The 14,967-nt window shown below is 35.5% G+C and overlaps 2 protein-coding genes across 2 annotated transcripts; one reads left to right on the forward strand and one right to left on the reverse strand.

Annotated features, from left to right (window-relative positions):
• Positions 1-6,234: 6,234 nt before the first annotated feature.
• LOC109171560 (vignain-like) lies at positions 6,235-10,661 on the reverse strand. Its single transcript, XM_019320603.1, has 5 exons — positions 10,474-10,661; positions 7,349-9,468; positions 7,002-7,234; positions 6,776-6,916; positions 6,235-6,688 (listed from the first exon to the last, which is right to left on the reverse strand). The coding sequence occupies exons 2-5, from the start codon at positions 7,788-7,790 to the stop codon at positions 6,431-6,433; spliced, it is 1,074 nt and encodes a 357-aa protein (XP_019176148.1). The 5' UTR covers positions 7,791-9,468; positions 10,474-10,661; the 3' UTR covers positions 6,235-6,430.
• Positions 10,662-11,107: 446 nt separating this feature from the next.
• LOC109171515 (vicilin-like seed storage protein At2g18540) lies at positions 11,108-11,833 on the forward strand. The gene is made up of 2 exons (XM_019320542.1): positions 11,108-11,157; positions 11,347-11,833. The coding sequence occupies exons 1-2, from the start codon at positions 11,108-11,110 to the stop codon at positions 11,831-11,833; spliced, it is 537 nt and encodes a 178-aa protein (XP_019176087.1).
• Positions 11,834-14,967: the final 3,134 nt, after the last annotated feature.

Raw genomic sequence — 14,967 nt, forward strand, 5'->3', positions numbered from 1 at the left:
AAAGCCCTACATGAATTCCTACCATATAGTTCTAGACATACGAAACATCAAGAAGACACTCAAATAGTTCCACGAAAGAACATCGGGAAGTTAAAAGACCAAATACCGAGTCAAACGAATCACGGGTAACAAATCCCATCACACCACCACTCGTGTACCCGCGGGTGGACCCACGGGTAGTGCCCCACCCGTGGTTCCGCTCGCGGGAACACCATCCCACAGGCTATATACCCGCGGGTAGGCCGGCGGGTGGTGCCCCGCCCGCCGTTCCGCCCGCGGGAACAACCCTGTACCACAACAAATCCCTTCGGGGATTTTCTTCTCCAAACACAAATTTAAGTCCAAAACATGCCAAATCTCACCCAATACAACAAAATGACTTGAACCATGGAAAATGCCAAGCAATGGCACGAAGGAACCCTAAACACAAGCTCTAGATATGCATTATCACAAGAAACATGCATAAACCCTCACATTTCATAGCAAAACACAAGTATAATCCAAGAAATCACATATAGGTAAGCAAAATAGGTTTTGTAGAGCATGGGCTACCTCTTGTAGACCAAAAGACTTCACTTTACACCACAACAAGCTCCCCACAAGGCTTACTTTCCAAACCCACTTCAAGATTAAACCAAAAGATCATAAAGATCCTACCTTTAAGAAAAAGACAACTAAGATGAAACCAAAAACACAAGATGGACTCAGATCTTACCCTCCTAGATGCCCAAATAGGTGAAAGGTTGAATCTTGGAAGCAAATCTTGGAATCTTGACAAGGGTCTCAACTTAGCTTTGAGAATAAGCTACACTTCTTTTCTAGAGAGAAGGTAGAGCTAATTTCTAGGAAATGTAAGGAATGAAATGAAGAAGTCTTCTAGGTTAGGTTACAATACTAACTCTTGATGAAAAGTCAAGGATACCCTTACTAACCTTTAGAAAGTGTAAGGAACAAGGGAACCCCCCTCAAAGCTCAAGGTACAACACAACTTTAAGGTTGACTAGTCAAATACTAGTCCTTGAGTATTAAAAATCAAGATTTTAGGAATTAATTCTTCAAATAAAATAGGATTAATTACTCAATTAATCCATGGATTGAATGTGGATTTTTGGGGTGTCACACAAAAAGCCAGACCTCTGTTCATTTCTATTCAAATATTAAAGATTACATTGAACCACTAAAGTGACAATTCCCAAAAAATAGCTATAAATGAGAGGCCAAAATCGTTTTTACACTTACTTATTACAAAACGCGGTCGTTTTATTTAGGCGGGAATTATTTACCGAATTTATTTTCTCAAGTGGTGTGGCTTCTTTATATAGTAAGGTTACAATTGACCTTCAATGTTGAATTATATCATTCTAGCTTGGATTGTTTTTTTTTTTTTTTTTTCTTTTGTGCAAACTCAGACTGTGTTGTTGTGGTAAGAACTGAACTTTCATTTGCTTTAGCATTGGCACTGTAATATAGGTTTATAAGATACATGATTTTTTATAAATATGTTAAAATGAATACAGTGTATGCCACACATTTAGTGAAGCCTTATTACAACAACAATTCTAAGTACTCTGCCTATTACATCTTGGATGGTTTACCACCAATGATCTTATCAAGAGGAGCATGGATTTTTTTTACTTGGCTTTGATCTTTTTGATATATTACTCATATACTATATAGTATACTTGGGTCTTTATACATATATTACAATTGGCCTTCAATGTTGAATTATATCATTCTAGCTTGGATTGTTTTTTGTTTTTTTTTTTTGTTTTTTTTTTTTTTGGTGCAAACTCAGACTGTGTTATTGTGGTAAGAACTGAACTTTCATTTGCTTTAGCATTGACACTGTAATATAGATTTATAAGATACATGATTTTTTTTATAAATATGCTAAAATGAATACAGTGTATGCCACACATTTAGTGAAACCTTATTACAGCAACAATTATAAGTACTCTGCCTGATGGTTTACCACCAACGATCTTATCAAGAGGAGCATGAATTTCAACTACTCTGCTTATTACATCTTTAAATACAGAAAATACATCAAGATTGATCTTAAATATTTAATGAAAGATAGCATAAAATGAAGAAATTACTTACCAAACAACAGCTTATCATTGACTTCATTAGGATCTTTCAAAGATTCATAGCTCTTTAGACGAAACATGTTAATTGGAAAATCTTTTGATTTTATTGCTTTGACACTTTGACCTCAGTTTTATAGTTCAACTTTATCATATTTTTGTGATCATTAGTTTTATACATATAGTAGTTGCTCACAACCAAAAAGTTCTTAATACAATATAGCTTCCCTTTATGAAAAATATTTTTTTATTTGTTTACATCATCCTTTTGCATGTTAACATGAATATATGTTCTCTGCTTGTAAGATTAGTCAGCAAACAGAAATATTAGGCAGTGAAAGAATTGTTTGAACCTTAAACAGTGAAAACTGTTCAAAAAATATTGGTTTAACTCTTGATCGTAGAACAAACATTCTCTACTCTTAATTTGTGTACCTCCTCTGATTTTCGGTACTTCATAACTTCTCACGCACCGCACACGTATTGCTCTCTCAATATGCAGAGGGCCAATATCTTTAACAGCAATATGCTTAGATGACATGGTATCTTTGCCCAGATTTTTGGTTCTTTGTTTGCGTATTTGCAGGTGGTTCGAACTGGAGAGATGGTGAACTTGTGAGTGAATATTGCTATCAAGGGAGCTTTATATAGAGGCTGAATATTGTTTTTCAATTTTGAATACTGTCTTGGAACTATGAAGGCTGATGAAAACGTTTCAAGACCCAATATTACATTCATTCTTTTCTTGTTTTGAAGCATTTTTTTCCAACATCAGATGTATATGTATATATTTGTGTAATATATGTATCTGTATATATGTAAATGTAGATTATAAGTTAGCTTCTCAATGTAATTATGGATCAGTAATAAGTATAATCTTTGATTATTAAAAGTCTATTAATTACATTGGTAATATACAAAGTAAACCAATGTGATGTTCCAACACATAATTGAGCCGGTAATATGACATTGAAAACTGGAAGCCAATGTGAACACAATAAATTTGGATCGATTCATTTCTCTTCATTAAACGGCACCGTATTGTGTAGGCGGGAAATTTTTTTTAGGAGGAGGTTTTTGCTCTCTCAATATGCAGAGGGCCAATATCTTTAACAGTAATATACTGAGATGGCATGGTATCTTTGCCCATATTTTTGGTTCTTTGTTTGCGTATTTTCAGGTGGTTCGAACTGGAAAGATGGTGAACTTGTGAGTGAATATTGCTATCAAGGGAGGTTTATATAGAGGCTGAATATTGTTTTTCAATTTTGAATACTGTCTTGGAACTATGAAGGCTGTTGAAAACGTTTCAAGACCCAATATTACATTCATTCTTTTCTTTTTTCGAAGCATTTTTTCCAACATCAGATGTATATGTATATATTTGTGTAATATCTGTATTGTATATATGTAAATGTAGATTATAAGTTAGCTTCTCAATGTAATTATGGATCAATAATAAGTATCATCTTTGAGTATTAGAAGTCTATTAATTACATTGGTAATATACAATGTAAACAAATGTGATGTTCCAACACATAATTGAGCCGGCAATATGACATTGAAAATTGGAAGCCAATGTGAACACAATAAATTCAGACTGATTCATTTCTCTTCATTAAACGGCACCGTATTGTGTAGGCGGAAATTTTTTTTAGGAGGATGTTGTTGCTTTATTATAATGATGATAGATAGATTATTATTATAATTATAATATATATATATATATATATATATATATATATATATATATATATATATATATATATATATATATACCCTTTTGGTCATTTTACATGTTAACCATTAATCTAAATATCTAATTTTATCAAACATCATTTTACAAATCGCTGGACAAACCCGCCAACACAATCCGCTATTCGTTAACCGCTAATACAATCCACAAACCGATGATTGCCAAACAAGTCCATAGGTAGAAAGCTTATTTGACCCTTATCCCTTAATTGAACAGTGTATACATTTATATTTATTAGTGTACTAGTTTTTCTACCCGCTTTGCGCGAATAGGATAATGCCCAATACTTATTTTTAAATAAGTATTTCAAAGTATACCAATGCAATATTATATAGAAGATGTTCATGAATATGTAATTAAGTCGGTAATTTAAAGTATATAAATGCAAGATAATATATGAGAGATTGATTATATATAACTGTCACAAAAATAAATGTTTGTAACTTTGTGATATCATTAATCTAAGTATTAAGTCTAAAAGCGATAGTCTAAGTAAATACTCTTTTTGGTTTAAATTTTTCTAATTTTCTTTTGGGTAGCATTGTTATTGTTTTCACTTTCAGTATATGTCCTTTTTTTTGTTATTGGTAGTGTGTCATGTGCAATTGTGTTATTGGTGGTATCATAGAGGGATTCATCATGCAATGAGATGATGGTGTATGAAGTTTTAGATTTGTCTTGTTGTGTATATGATTGGGATTTTAGTTGTGCTATGAACTCTTTATCTTTACAAGCACATATTGATATTTGGTAGTGGTAGTTATCCCCTACATGTTTCATATGTTGTGAGACATCTAATTCCAAATTAATTAAATGCATGTATATGTATTATTTTTTGTTGTAGCTACTAATTTATTTTTTAATTTAAGTAATAATAGCAATAATAAAGTGGGCAAATTATGTTGCGGAACCATGTCCACCTTGCAAGGTGGACACAGTTCCAAAACTGTTCATAATTATGAATATATAGTTCAAAAATTATGAACATATAGTTCTATAATTATGAACATAGAGTTGTGAACATAATTATGAATATATAGTTCTGTAATTATGAATATAGAGATTCAATAATTGTGAATTTGAAGTTAAAAAATTATGAATATATACCTTTATAATTACGAACATATAGTTCAGTAATTATGAACATATAGTTCTGTAATTGTGAATATAGAGTTTAATAATTATGAATATGAAGTTAAAAAATTATGAATATATAGCTTTATAATTATAAACATATAGTTCAGTAATTATGAACATAGAACCGTATCCACATTGCAAGGTGTACACAGTTCCACAACATAATGATTGAATAAAGTGACGTACATATTTTTCATCCACAATAATGAAATCATTGATTTTTTTTTTAATTTCCATTCGTTGTTGAAACAAATTGTTTTGAGAGTTTGTCAATGACAATTGCTGTCAATAGATGATGATAATAAATAATTCAAAATATAAGGTTACAATAGATATTATTATAATAATATAGTAAAAATTAACTTACAAATTTCTTTAGAAGTTTTCATGCATTAATAAAAGCATAATTGAAATATTAAGTTTTGTTCTCAATAATCAAAAGAAGCTTAATTAAACGAAAAAAAAAAAAAAAAAAAAAAAAACAGAACTTAAATTTATTATTTTTTTAATGAAAAAAATCAAATGATTTTCAAAGTTCTGGATTTATAATCATTGAAGGCTATGTATTTAGTCGGACTAATTATTTGACCAAAGTTTATGTTAAATATTATATTATATGTTTTTAATATATTTTAACATATTTGTAGTATATGTTTAACAGTAATCTTAACTCTAATTGGATTTAGGTTCAAACCTAAGACCTTTCTTATAAAAATTAATGAGTAAGTTAAGAATAATAAATAGTTAACGGAATATTCCGTTAATAAAGTTTATACTAACAAAATTTAAGGTTATTTAAGGAAAAAAAATAATATAATAAAGTGTAAATACAAAAAATCATTAAAAATACTAAAATCAAAATAATATAAACTATTCATTTTAAGAAACAATTAGTACCGACATTTTTTTATTCCAGTTAAGGGCCTAACATTATTGGTTCTTATTAGAATTGTAGATGTAGATGTAGATGTAGAAGATAGATATGTATGTAGATATGTGTTAGTTTATTAAAATTGGAAGTTTAGAAACGGTGTATACACTTATATTTATTAGTGTATGTGTTAGTTTATTAAAATTGGAAGTTTAGAATGCTAACATAGAAATGTCAAAAGTTTAGTTGAGCCTCCCAATATTCCCTATGTTTATTGAGTATCAATGAGTCACCAAATCTCATCATGAGTTAATAAGATAAACATCATCATAAAAAGTCTATGAAATAATCAAATAAAAGAAAAGTTTATGCAAGAATCAAAAAAAAAAAAAAAAAAAAAGGGATATGGCGTAAAATGACACATTCCATTATGAGCTTTTTAGGATCTACAAGACTACAACATATAGAAAAAGCCTTCTTACTTTATTCAATCCAAACTAAAAGCAGTAGTACCTTTAAAAGAAAGTAACAGCAATTTTGGATGACTATCACTTCAGTTGAGACAATGGGGGTATGATCCTAGAGTTCATCCTTGTATGTTGCATGCTTCGGATTGTCAGCGGAGTTCTTGATCGGGTACGAGGCCATCATGGCTATGCCACAGAGCCCCTCATTGGCCTCAACCCCGCGTTGCATCCGAATGTAACCTGTTTCTCCCCAACCAGTTCCCCATGAATTCTTCACTGTCCAATATTTTGTTCCATCAAGAGTTGTTCCATAGCCAACAATGGCTACTCCGTGGTCTAGCTCCCTGCCACAGTCTCCGGTAAACACACCCTACATGGGAACAAAGGATTTAACTCTAAATGTTGATATGAAGAACACTAGAAATTAAACGGGTTGAGGTTTTTTAAGCATATATACCTCAGAGTAGAATTGCAAATCTGAGCCACTGGCATCTATGGCAACAGACACTGGCTGGTGTGCTACAGCTTTCATCAAAGCATTTTCGTCATTTTCTGGTACATTTTCATGGCCATCAATCATCACCACAGGAGCATTCATCTTCAAAACCAAAACCAAAACCAAAACCAACAAGGCAGTAAATAAATGAAAATATTGACAGACAGTTGCTTGGTGAAGAGATTACCTTTGATGAATCACAATTCTCATCCTTGGCACTGTAAGGGTATAGTCTTTCTGTTGTTATTCCTCCTTCCTTCTTGATGAACTCATACGCGTTCTCCATTAGTCCTCCATTGCAGCCCTCATTATCCTTTTCACAATCAACAAGTTCTTGTTCAGACAAAGAGACCAGTTGCCCAGTCTTGATCATGTTGATTCCTTCAACCCCTACCACAGTTGAAAATGCCCAACAGCTACCTAAAAAATCAGTCAAATTTGTTATCTATATGTGCAAAGACAACCAAGTGTTGGCATGTTTGTTAAATCAATCTTAGTTTAGAGAAACATATATTAAGGAAAACAGCAACTTACCGCATTTTCCTTGATCTTTTATAGGAGTGACAGCACCATTCTTTCTCCAATCAATAGAGGTGGGCAGGTTTTCAGCTTTTTCGTACATAAATCCAGTCACTGCTCTGGGGCCACGGAACATCCTATGATGATTTATCTTAGAACTGTAAGCACTTCTGAACTCAAAGTTGGTCATATCCCCAAACCTGTTCAGTTTCAGCTTATAAGGCCTGTCCATCTTGTTCACCTTGTGGATGTACCTCACATTTGCTTTGAAGACATTGAAACGCTTCTGTTTCTCATCTAGGTCAGAAGAAACAGTGTGATGGCTCCTCCATCTCTCGTACAAGTCCCAGAGGCGCTCTTCTGAAGCCAAGTCCTCTTCTGTGAACTCGATGCTCTTCGTTGCTACAAACATCATGGAAAGTATGACAGAAAGCAATAAGATCTTCCCCAACTCCATAACTATGATCCCTGCAAGTTCAAGATTGAAAGACCCACAGAGAAAACAAGGATATAAATTGTAGTCTGGTTGCCATTCATGAACCTTCTTAAAGTGTCTTATCTGAAAGGCTTTTCTTGCATCATTTGGAGTTTATCATAACTTTGTAACCGAAATGTGGGGAAAAAGTGTCTTTTTCAGAGGTGAGGTTTGTCACAGTGTTCCTAGTCATGAGAAGCACGTGATCTGGGCTGGGTTTGTTAACAGAAGGCTGCGGTACACGATTTCTTGCTGGTATGGACACCTAAACTTTTGTCATTTTGGTAGTGCTATTTTTAGTACAGGCATCAGATCGGATGAATCAGCCCCTAATGGATAATGCTTACAACCTTTCACTTTCATTGCTATCAGATACACTCTAAAATGGTTAAATTTCTGTCATGGGTTCTACGTCACAGGCCTGGTGGGATTATAGGAAAAAGGAAATAGAAAGAAAGATAAGAACAATCATGAAAAGGATAAGCTGGGTTTTCTTGAGTTCCCAGAACTCCCTAGCCCCTTGATTTGGGATTAAAACTCTGCCTGCTTTTAACTAAAACTAAGCTAGGAAGCTTTCTAACATTCTCTAACTTTCTAAAGTAGGATATAGTAATAAACTAAAAACTTTCTAAACTATAATATGGTAATGAAATAGAACTCATTTCTTTCTGCGAACATAACCACGCCCCCAGAATGCATCAATTTCCTTCCATCAATTACTGAGGAAAATTAGCAGAATTGGAAAACAGTAAGGGTTAAGGATGTTAAGAACGTTACTAACCTCAACAGGAAAGGCACTAGAAAGCTCTCCACACTAAGAATCTTGGGCATTCTTTGACAGAGTCCAACTATGTGTTCTCATTCTTAAAACCATCCCTGGCATGACTGTATCACAAAATGCAGTATTTCGCTGCACCGAAATGCATAATACAAAGATTCATAATTTTGTTTACCTAGAACAAGTGCAATGTCATTCTTTAAAACAATGACTGCAAACCTACAGTTCTAGAAATTAGGTCAGCAACTCCTTGAACCTCAAAACTACATAGCTCACTTCATGAGAACACTGAATACTAGAGAATGGAAGGAGCAGACAATTCTGATTTTCGTATGAATGTATGATGAACAGTTCAGCCATACATCTGCATGATTGTATGTTCAAATGTTCAATAGAGATAAATATTTTTCCTCTGTTCTGAAGCTTTCAGAAATCTGAGTTCCAAAGCTAAACCCACCAGCAAGCAACTAAAACATAATGTCTCTGATGATTCTTAGCAGCAAGCATAATACAGTCCACGGAAAATAGAAATTACGCAACAAATAAGGGGCAAATGAAATTTATTAGTCATTTTAAAAGCGGCTAGCAGGTTTTGCAAGAGAACCTTCCAATACCCAAATACAGTCCAAGCTGATTGCAGAAAGAGTGATACAGAGATGTCCAAACTAGATTGCACTGTTGGCATTCATAACCACTAGCTTGATTTATGAAAACAAATTTTGAGTGTTCAATCCAAATGGTTCAAACAGACAGTAAAAAACTAAAGTGCAGAAATAAAATGCAGCTCTTGGCAGCTTAGGAAAGTGACTCTCGTAGTTTGTTTTCTTTGATCAGCTCTTCTCTCATCCTCCTGATCTCTGCTTCCCTCTCCATTTTCTCTTTCTGCAGTAGGCCAAATCCATTCTCATTATAAAGGTTAACTAAATTTCATTCTTCACAAAGTCTAGTTTAGTGAATAAGTGAGTTAATACCCGATTTGGTCCTTCGACTATTAGGATTTCACCACTTTGGTCCTCGACTTCCAAACTTGCTCAATTTCATCCCCAACTATGCAATTTTTACCTAAAATAGTCCTTTGTCCAAACCAAAATAGTCCTAATTAGGACCATTTTGATTAACAATTGCATAGTTGGGATGAAATTGAGCAAGTTTGGAAGTCGATGACCAAAGTGGAAGAATCAAATCCTAATAGTCAAGGGACCAAATTGGGTATTAACTCGTGAATAAGCAAAAGAAGAAAAGAAAAAATGCATCCATGAAGAAGCTCAATCATAATTTGGTAAGGAGTTTACCCCTACAAGCCAAAAAAAATTATTTTAAACACAAAAGATTCACAGCTCAGATGAAACCTATACAATGCCGAAATTAGAGGCAAAGTTCATCTCTGAAAAACAAACGATGTCAAATAAAAGCTGTATAAAGACTAAATAACCTTGCCTAAAAATTTAAAAATCTCTTAATTTTCCAATTCAAAGCACCATGTAACAAGTAAAAGCAAAACCCGATTCGAAAATATCAAATCAACAGCATTCACATGCCATGATGCCAAACAAAAGCTAAAATTTAGCATTAACACATCCTTGAATTTTCTTCCCAAGGTAAATTTTGTTTTTTGTTTTTGATTTTTTCCAAACAAAGAAAGGCGTGAAAATCAAAGTAAGATTAAGATCACATTCAGAAGCAGAGAGTAAAGAACCCTTTTCTCCGCTGTTCTTTGACTAATGCAAACCATATCAACAGGAAAACCAAACCCCATGTTCTGACTGCAGACAATCAATATAATTTTAAATTGTTTCAAGAAAACCCAATCCGATATCTGGGTTTAATAATTTGAGAGTTATAAGTGCATATAGGTAGGAGGGATAAGTAGAATAGGGGTAATAGTACCTTTTCGTCTTGGCGGAGAGCGATCCAAACATGGATTTTATCCATGGAGTGCCAGAAAACGAAGGCACCCAGTGACATCGCGAAGAACGTCCCCATTTTCACCATTTTCGTCTCACTTCTCCGATCTATGCACTGCCTGCTTTCTTCGAAAAAAACGAAATATGCATATGAATGGGAGGTTGCTTTGCCCTACATTAGATATTTAGGTGGATGCGCAAACGACGTCGTTGCAACTGTTTTTTTTTTTTTTTTTTAGTTTTTTTTCTTTTCTTTTTTCCCTATATTTTATTATTTTTAATTTGATTTATGCTTTCAAAAAAAAATTGATTTAAACTTTATCACATTTTTAGTTAAAAAACATTAAAACTAGAGAAAATAAATTTTAAAGAAAAGGGTCAAATAAGCCCCTCAAACTTTACTCAAAAGTACAATTAAGCCCTCTAATATTAAAAAAGTTCAATTGAACACTCAAATTTGTCAAAATAGATCAAATATGCCATGATTACCAGTAACAAATAGGTTACTGGTTATTCACCGCCCAAAATGCTTAGCTTCCGGCCACCTTCATTGGAAAAATGACCATTACCTTCACCCGCACGCAGTAGAAAATACAAACGGATGATCATCTTCTCCAATGGGGCTTAGAGCTAGAGCAGATTCTCCAATTGAAAACATTCTTGGCAAGTAAATAAGTCAATATTCTGGCAAAGCAGTTGAAGAACTCAAGAAATATTAAGAATAGTAACAGAATCAATATTTACACAAATTGTCCACAACCATGTAACACAACGTAACTCATAGAAATCAAACACTTCGTGTGAGAAGCAATGAACAATAATGGATCTATAAATTCAAGACAAAACAATGATTTAGGTATTCATCTGTCAAAGATCTTGTAGTCAAGCGGCATGAAGGTGACAAGAGAGAAAAGGGGGGAGAAAAGGGGAGAGAAGAGAGAAAAGGGGGAGAAGAGGACAAGGAGGAGAGAGAGGAAAAGACTTGGAAGAGAGAAAAGGGGACAAGGAGGAAAGGAGAGAACAAGAAGAAACAGAGAGAGGAAAAGACTTGGAAGAGAGAAAAGGGGACAGGAAAGAAAAGAGAGAACAAGAAGAAACAGGACAAGGAGGAAAGGAGAGAACAAGAAGAAACAGAGAGAGGAAAAGACTTGGAAGAAAGAAAAGGGGACAAAGGAGGAAAGAAGAGAACAAGAAAAAACCGAGCAAAGGATAAAGGAAAAGACCTGGAAGAGAGAAAAGGGGACAAGGAGGAAAGGAGAGAACAAGAAGAAACAGAGCAAGAAGAAACAGAGCAAAAGAGAGAGGAAAAGACTTGGAAAAAAGGAGGATACCGAATGGACTAGGAGGAAAGGAGAGAGGAAAAGACTTGGAAGAGAGACTTGGAAAAAAAGGAGGAGACCGAATGGAATAGGAGGAAAGGAGAGAGGAAAAGACTTGGAAGTGAGACTTGGAAAAAAGGAGGAGACCGAATGGACAAGGAGGAAAGGAGAGAGGAAAAGACTTGGAAGAGAGACTTGGAAAAAAGGAGGAGGGACCGAATGGACAAGGAAGAATGGACAAGGAGGAAAGGAGAGAGGAATGACTTGGAAGAGAAAAAAAGGGAAGGGGACAAGGAGGAGAGAGAGGAAAAGACTTTGAAGAGAGAAAAGGGGACAAGGAGGAAAGGAGAGAACAAGAAGAAACCGAGGAAAGGAGAGAGGAAAAGACTTGGAAAAAAAAGATGAGACCGAATGGACAAGGAGGAAAGGAGAGAGGAAAAGACTTGGAAATGGGAGGAGACCGAATGGACAAGGAGGAATGGAGAGAGGAAAAGACTTGGAAGAAAAAAAAGGGGACAAAGAGGAAAGGAGAAAAGGGGACAAGGAGGAGAGAGATCAAAAGACTTTGGAAAAAAAGGAGGGGACCGAATGGACAAGGAAGAAAGGAGAGAGGAAAATACTTGGAAGAGAGAAAAGGAGACAAGGAGGAAAGAAGAGAAGGGGACAAGGAGGAGAGAGAGGAAAAGACTTGGAAGAGAAAGAAGGGGACAAGGAGGAAAGGAGAGAGGAAAAGACGAGGAAGAGACTTGGAAGAGAGAAAAGGAAGAGAATCCCATTTGAGGAGTGCATGAAGAGGAGAAAGCTTTCAACTTTATCAGAAACCCAGGAGAGGGAGAGAGAGAGGGAGAGAGAGAGAGGGAGAGAGAGAGAGAGAGAGAGAGAGAGAGAGAGAGAGAGAGAGAGAGAAAGTCAAAGACGTGACAAAATAGAGAGAAAACAAGCAACAGAGAAGACGAGTAGATGGTTGGAGAAGACGCCGGTAGCATGACGTTCGACGGCCACTGGAATGTTGGACGAAATCTTAATGACTGACTGTTTCAGGTGAACAATCAGTCATTTGGGTTTAAGTGTATCAAAATGACAAGTTTGAATGTTTAATTGAACTTTTTTAATGTTGGGGGCTTAGTTACACTTTTGGGTAATGTTTGAGAGCTTATTCGAACATTTTTCCTAAATTTTATAACCAGCAAACTATTTTGATATCATTAAAAGCCAAAGAGCTATACGCTAGTCTATGTAAAGAGAAATGTATGGGAATGGGAAAGTGCAATAGCCACAGTTAAAAAATTATATGTTTAGAATTTACATATTTTGTACTTGCAATTAATAATTTATATGTCTGTGAATAAATTAATGGCACATAACATGGCAACTACAAACACATAATATGTTTAATGCAGACACATAAATTATTAACTAGAGACACATAATATGTTAACCATCATATGAGGAAACCATTCTGATTATTTTTCTCCTTTACTTTGGCGAAACCTATTTGTTGGTTTGTCGTGGTTTTGCCTAGGCTCTTGGGTACATCTTCATCAAATATTTTGGAGGTCAGCTTGTTTTTATTCCAGACATCTTTTGGGTATTCTCGTACTATTTATATTCATTTTCATTTTGTTTGTGGTGGTTGAATATTTTGAGTACTAGATAGTATTCATTTTAACCTGTGAATCAGAATGAATGTCTTTGGCCTAGAGTTGATGTATTTGATGATTTATGGATGTATGGCTCGTGTGATAGCCTGAACCTGAGATTTGTTATAGTGAAAACTTTGTTGGTGGTGGTCTTGTGATTTTTTCCCCAATTTAGGTTTTTTCACGTAAATTGTGTGTCCCTTGTATTGATATTTATTTTGGAGCTATTGTGTATTATCTTGTTGATAGCGTAAATTGAATCGGGGGTTACGATTACACTACCAATACGTATGTTTGTGAACAAGTAGAACAGAGTGCTCGTAGGTCAGTCGGTCGGTCTGCCGGGCGACGACTGAGTGATCTGAGGCTGAGTAGTATTACAAGTATTAAGTGGTTACAAGTAGCAGGTTACAATGTAGTGAGTAGATGTTGTAATCAGATGAAGATGAAGATATGAGAAATGAGGAGGAGACCCTCCTATTTATACTGTCTAAGTCGGTCTACGCACTTAATGCGTCTGCTACAAGTGGATCGACATGGTGTCTTCTTGTTAGCTTAGTTAGGCGGTCGCTCTGCAACTATGCGTAGGTTAACTGACCGATGAGGTGGAGCCGATACTTTTGCAGGTTGTCAGCCGTCGCTCTACATGCGCAAGTTGGCCCTTATAACTTGTCGCGTAAATTACGTCTTCGGCTCTGCAGGCTACGTCATCTTGCAGGCCGACCGGTCACCTACGGTAGACCGGTCGGATGACTTTCCGTCGGGGCGATTCCAAGGGTGATCCGAGAGCATCTTCTCTTGTCATGAAACCTATTGGTACGAACGGTACGGTTGACCACAAGTGTTTTAGTCTTGTCGAGTACATGACCGTGACGGACCGGTTGGATGACTTCTTGACGGACCGGTTCTACGGATCAGTCTTCTTGTGCGTATTTACCCATCACGAGTCCCCCACTTCTTGAATCCGTGAGAATCGTCGGGTTCGAGAAGTGAGAACTATTTCCTTCGTAATTCTTCCAATCAACTTGTCGAACAAAGTGCTATCCGGTCGGCTTACCGTAGGGTGACCGATCGTCCTACCACGCTCCTTCCGGTTTACCGGACAATTTTTGGTAATTTTCAAAAATTCCCATAAACCTTGATCGGACGGTGCATTCGCAATGTTGTGACACGTGTCGCAATCTGGGCCTTCCACGTAATCGGGCCTACCCTTCATCTCCCAAGCCCATCATCCACCTATAAATAGTCCCTTAGTATTTTTCATATTTCACTTCTACCTTCTTTGACTGACCAGGATCCCTGGAGATTTTTCTCTAATTTTGCAAGGTAAAAATCTCCTCTTTCATTTTGCTTTCCTTTCCTTTTCCTTTCCATTGCTTTTTGTTTTATTTTTTTCTTCTATTGTTCAGCCGAAAACCCTAGCTTCCAAGCAATACAACAAGATTTTTTTACTTCTATGTTCGCTTGCTCCGTCACACCGTGCCGACCGACCAGAGATTCCGACTGGCCGACTGCTCA

The sequence above is a fragment of the Ipomoea nil genome, unplaced genomic scaffold (assembly GCF_001879475.1).
Source record: "Ipomoea nil cultivar Tokyo-kokei standard unplaced genomic scaffold, Asagao_1.1 scaffold0319, whole genome shotgun sequence".
Classification (NCBI taxonomy): domain Eukaryota; kingdom Viridiplantae; phylum Streptophyta; class Magnoliopsida; order Solanales; family Convolvulaceae; genus Ipomoea; species Ipomoea nil.

Bases quoted from the DNA above. Each gene is read 5' to 3' on its own strand.
- LOC109171560 (XM_019320603.1), bottom strand. From the start codon at position 7,790: ATGGAGTTGGGGAAGATCTTATTGCTTTCTGTCATACTTTCCATGATG. The intron at 6,917-7,001 runs GTAATCTCTTCA...TTGGTTTTGAAG, and splicing joins AGAATTGTGATTCATCAAAG to ATGAATGCTCCTGTGGTGAT. The intron at 6,689-6,775 runs GTATATATGCTT...GTTCCCATGTAG, and splicing joins ATTTGCAATTCTACTCTGAG to GGTGTGTTTACCGGAGACTG.
- LOC109171515 (XM_019320542.1), top strand. From the start codon at position 11,108: ATGGGGCTTAGAGCTAGAGCAGATTCTCCAATTGAAAACATTCTTGGC. The intron at 11,158-11,346 runs GTAAATAAGTCA...ACAATGATTTAG, and splicing joins ATTGAAAACATTCTTGGCAA to GTATTCATCTGTCAAAGATC.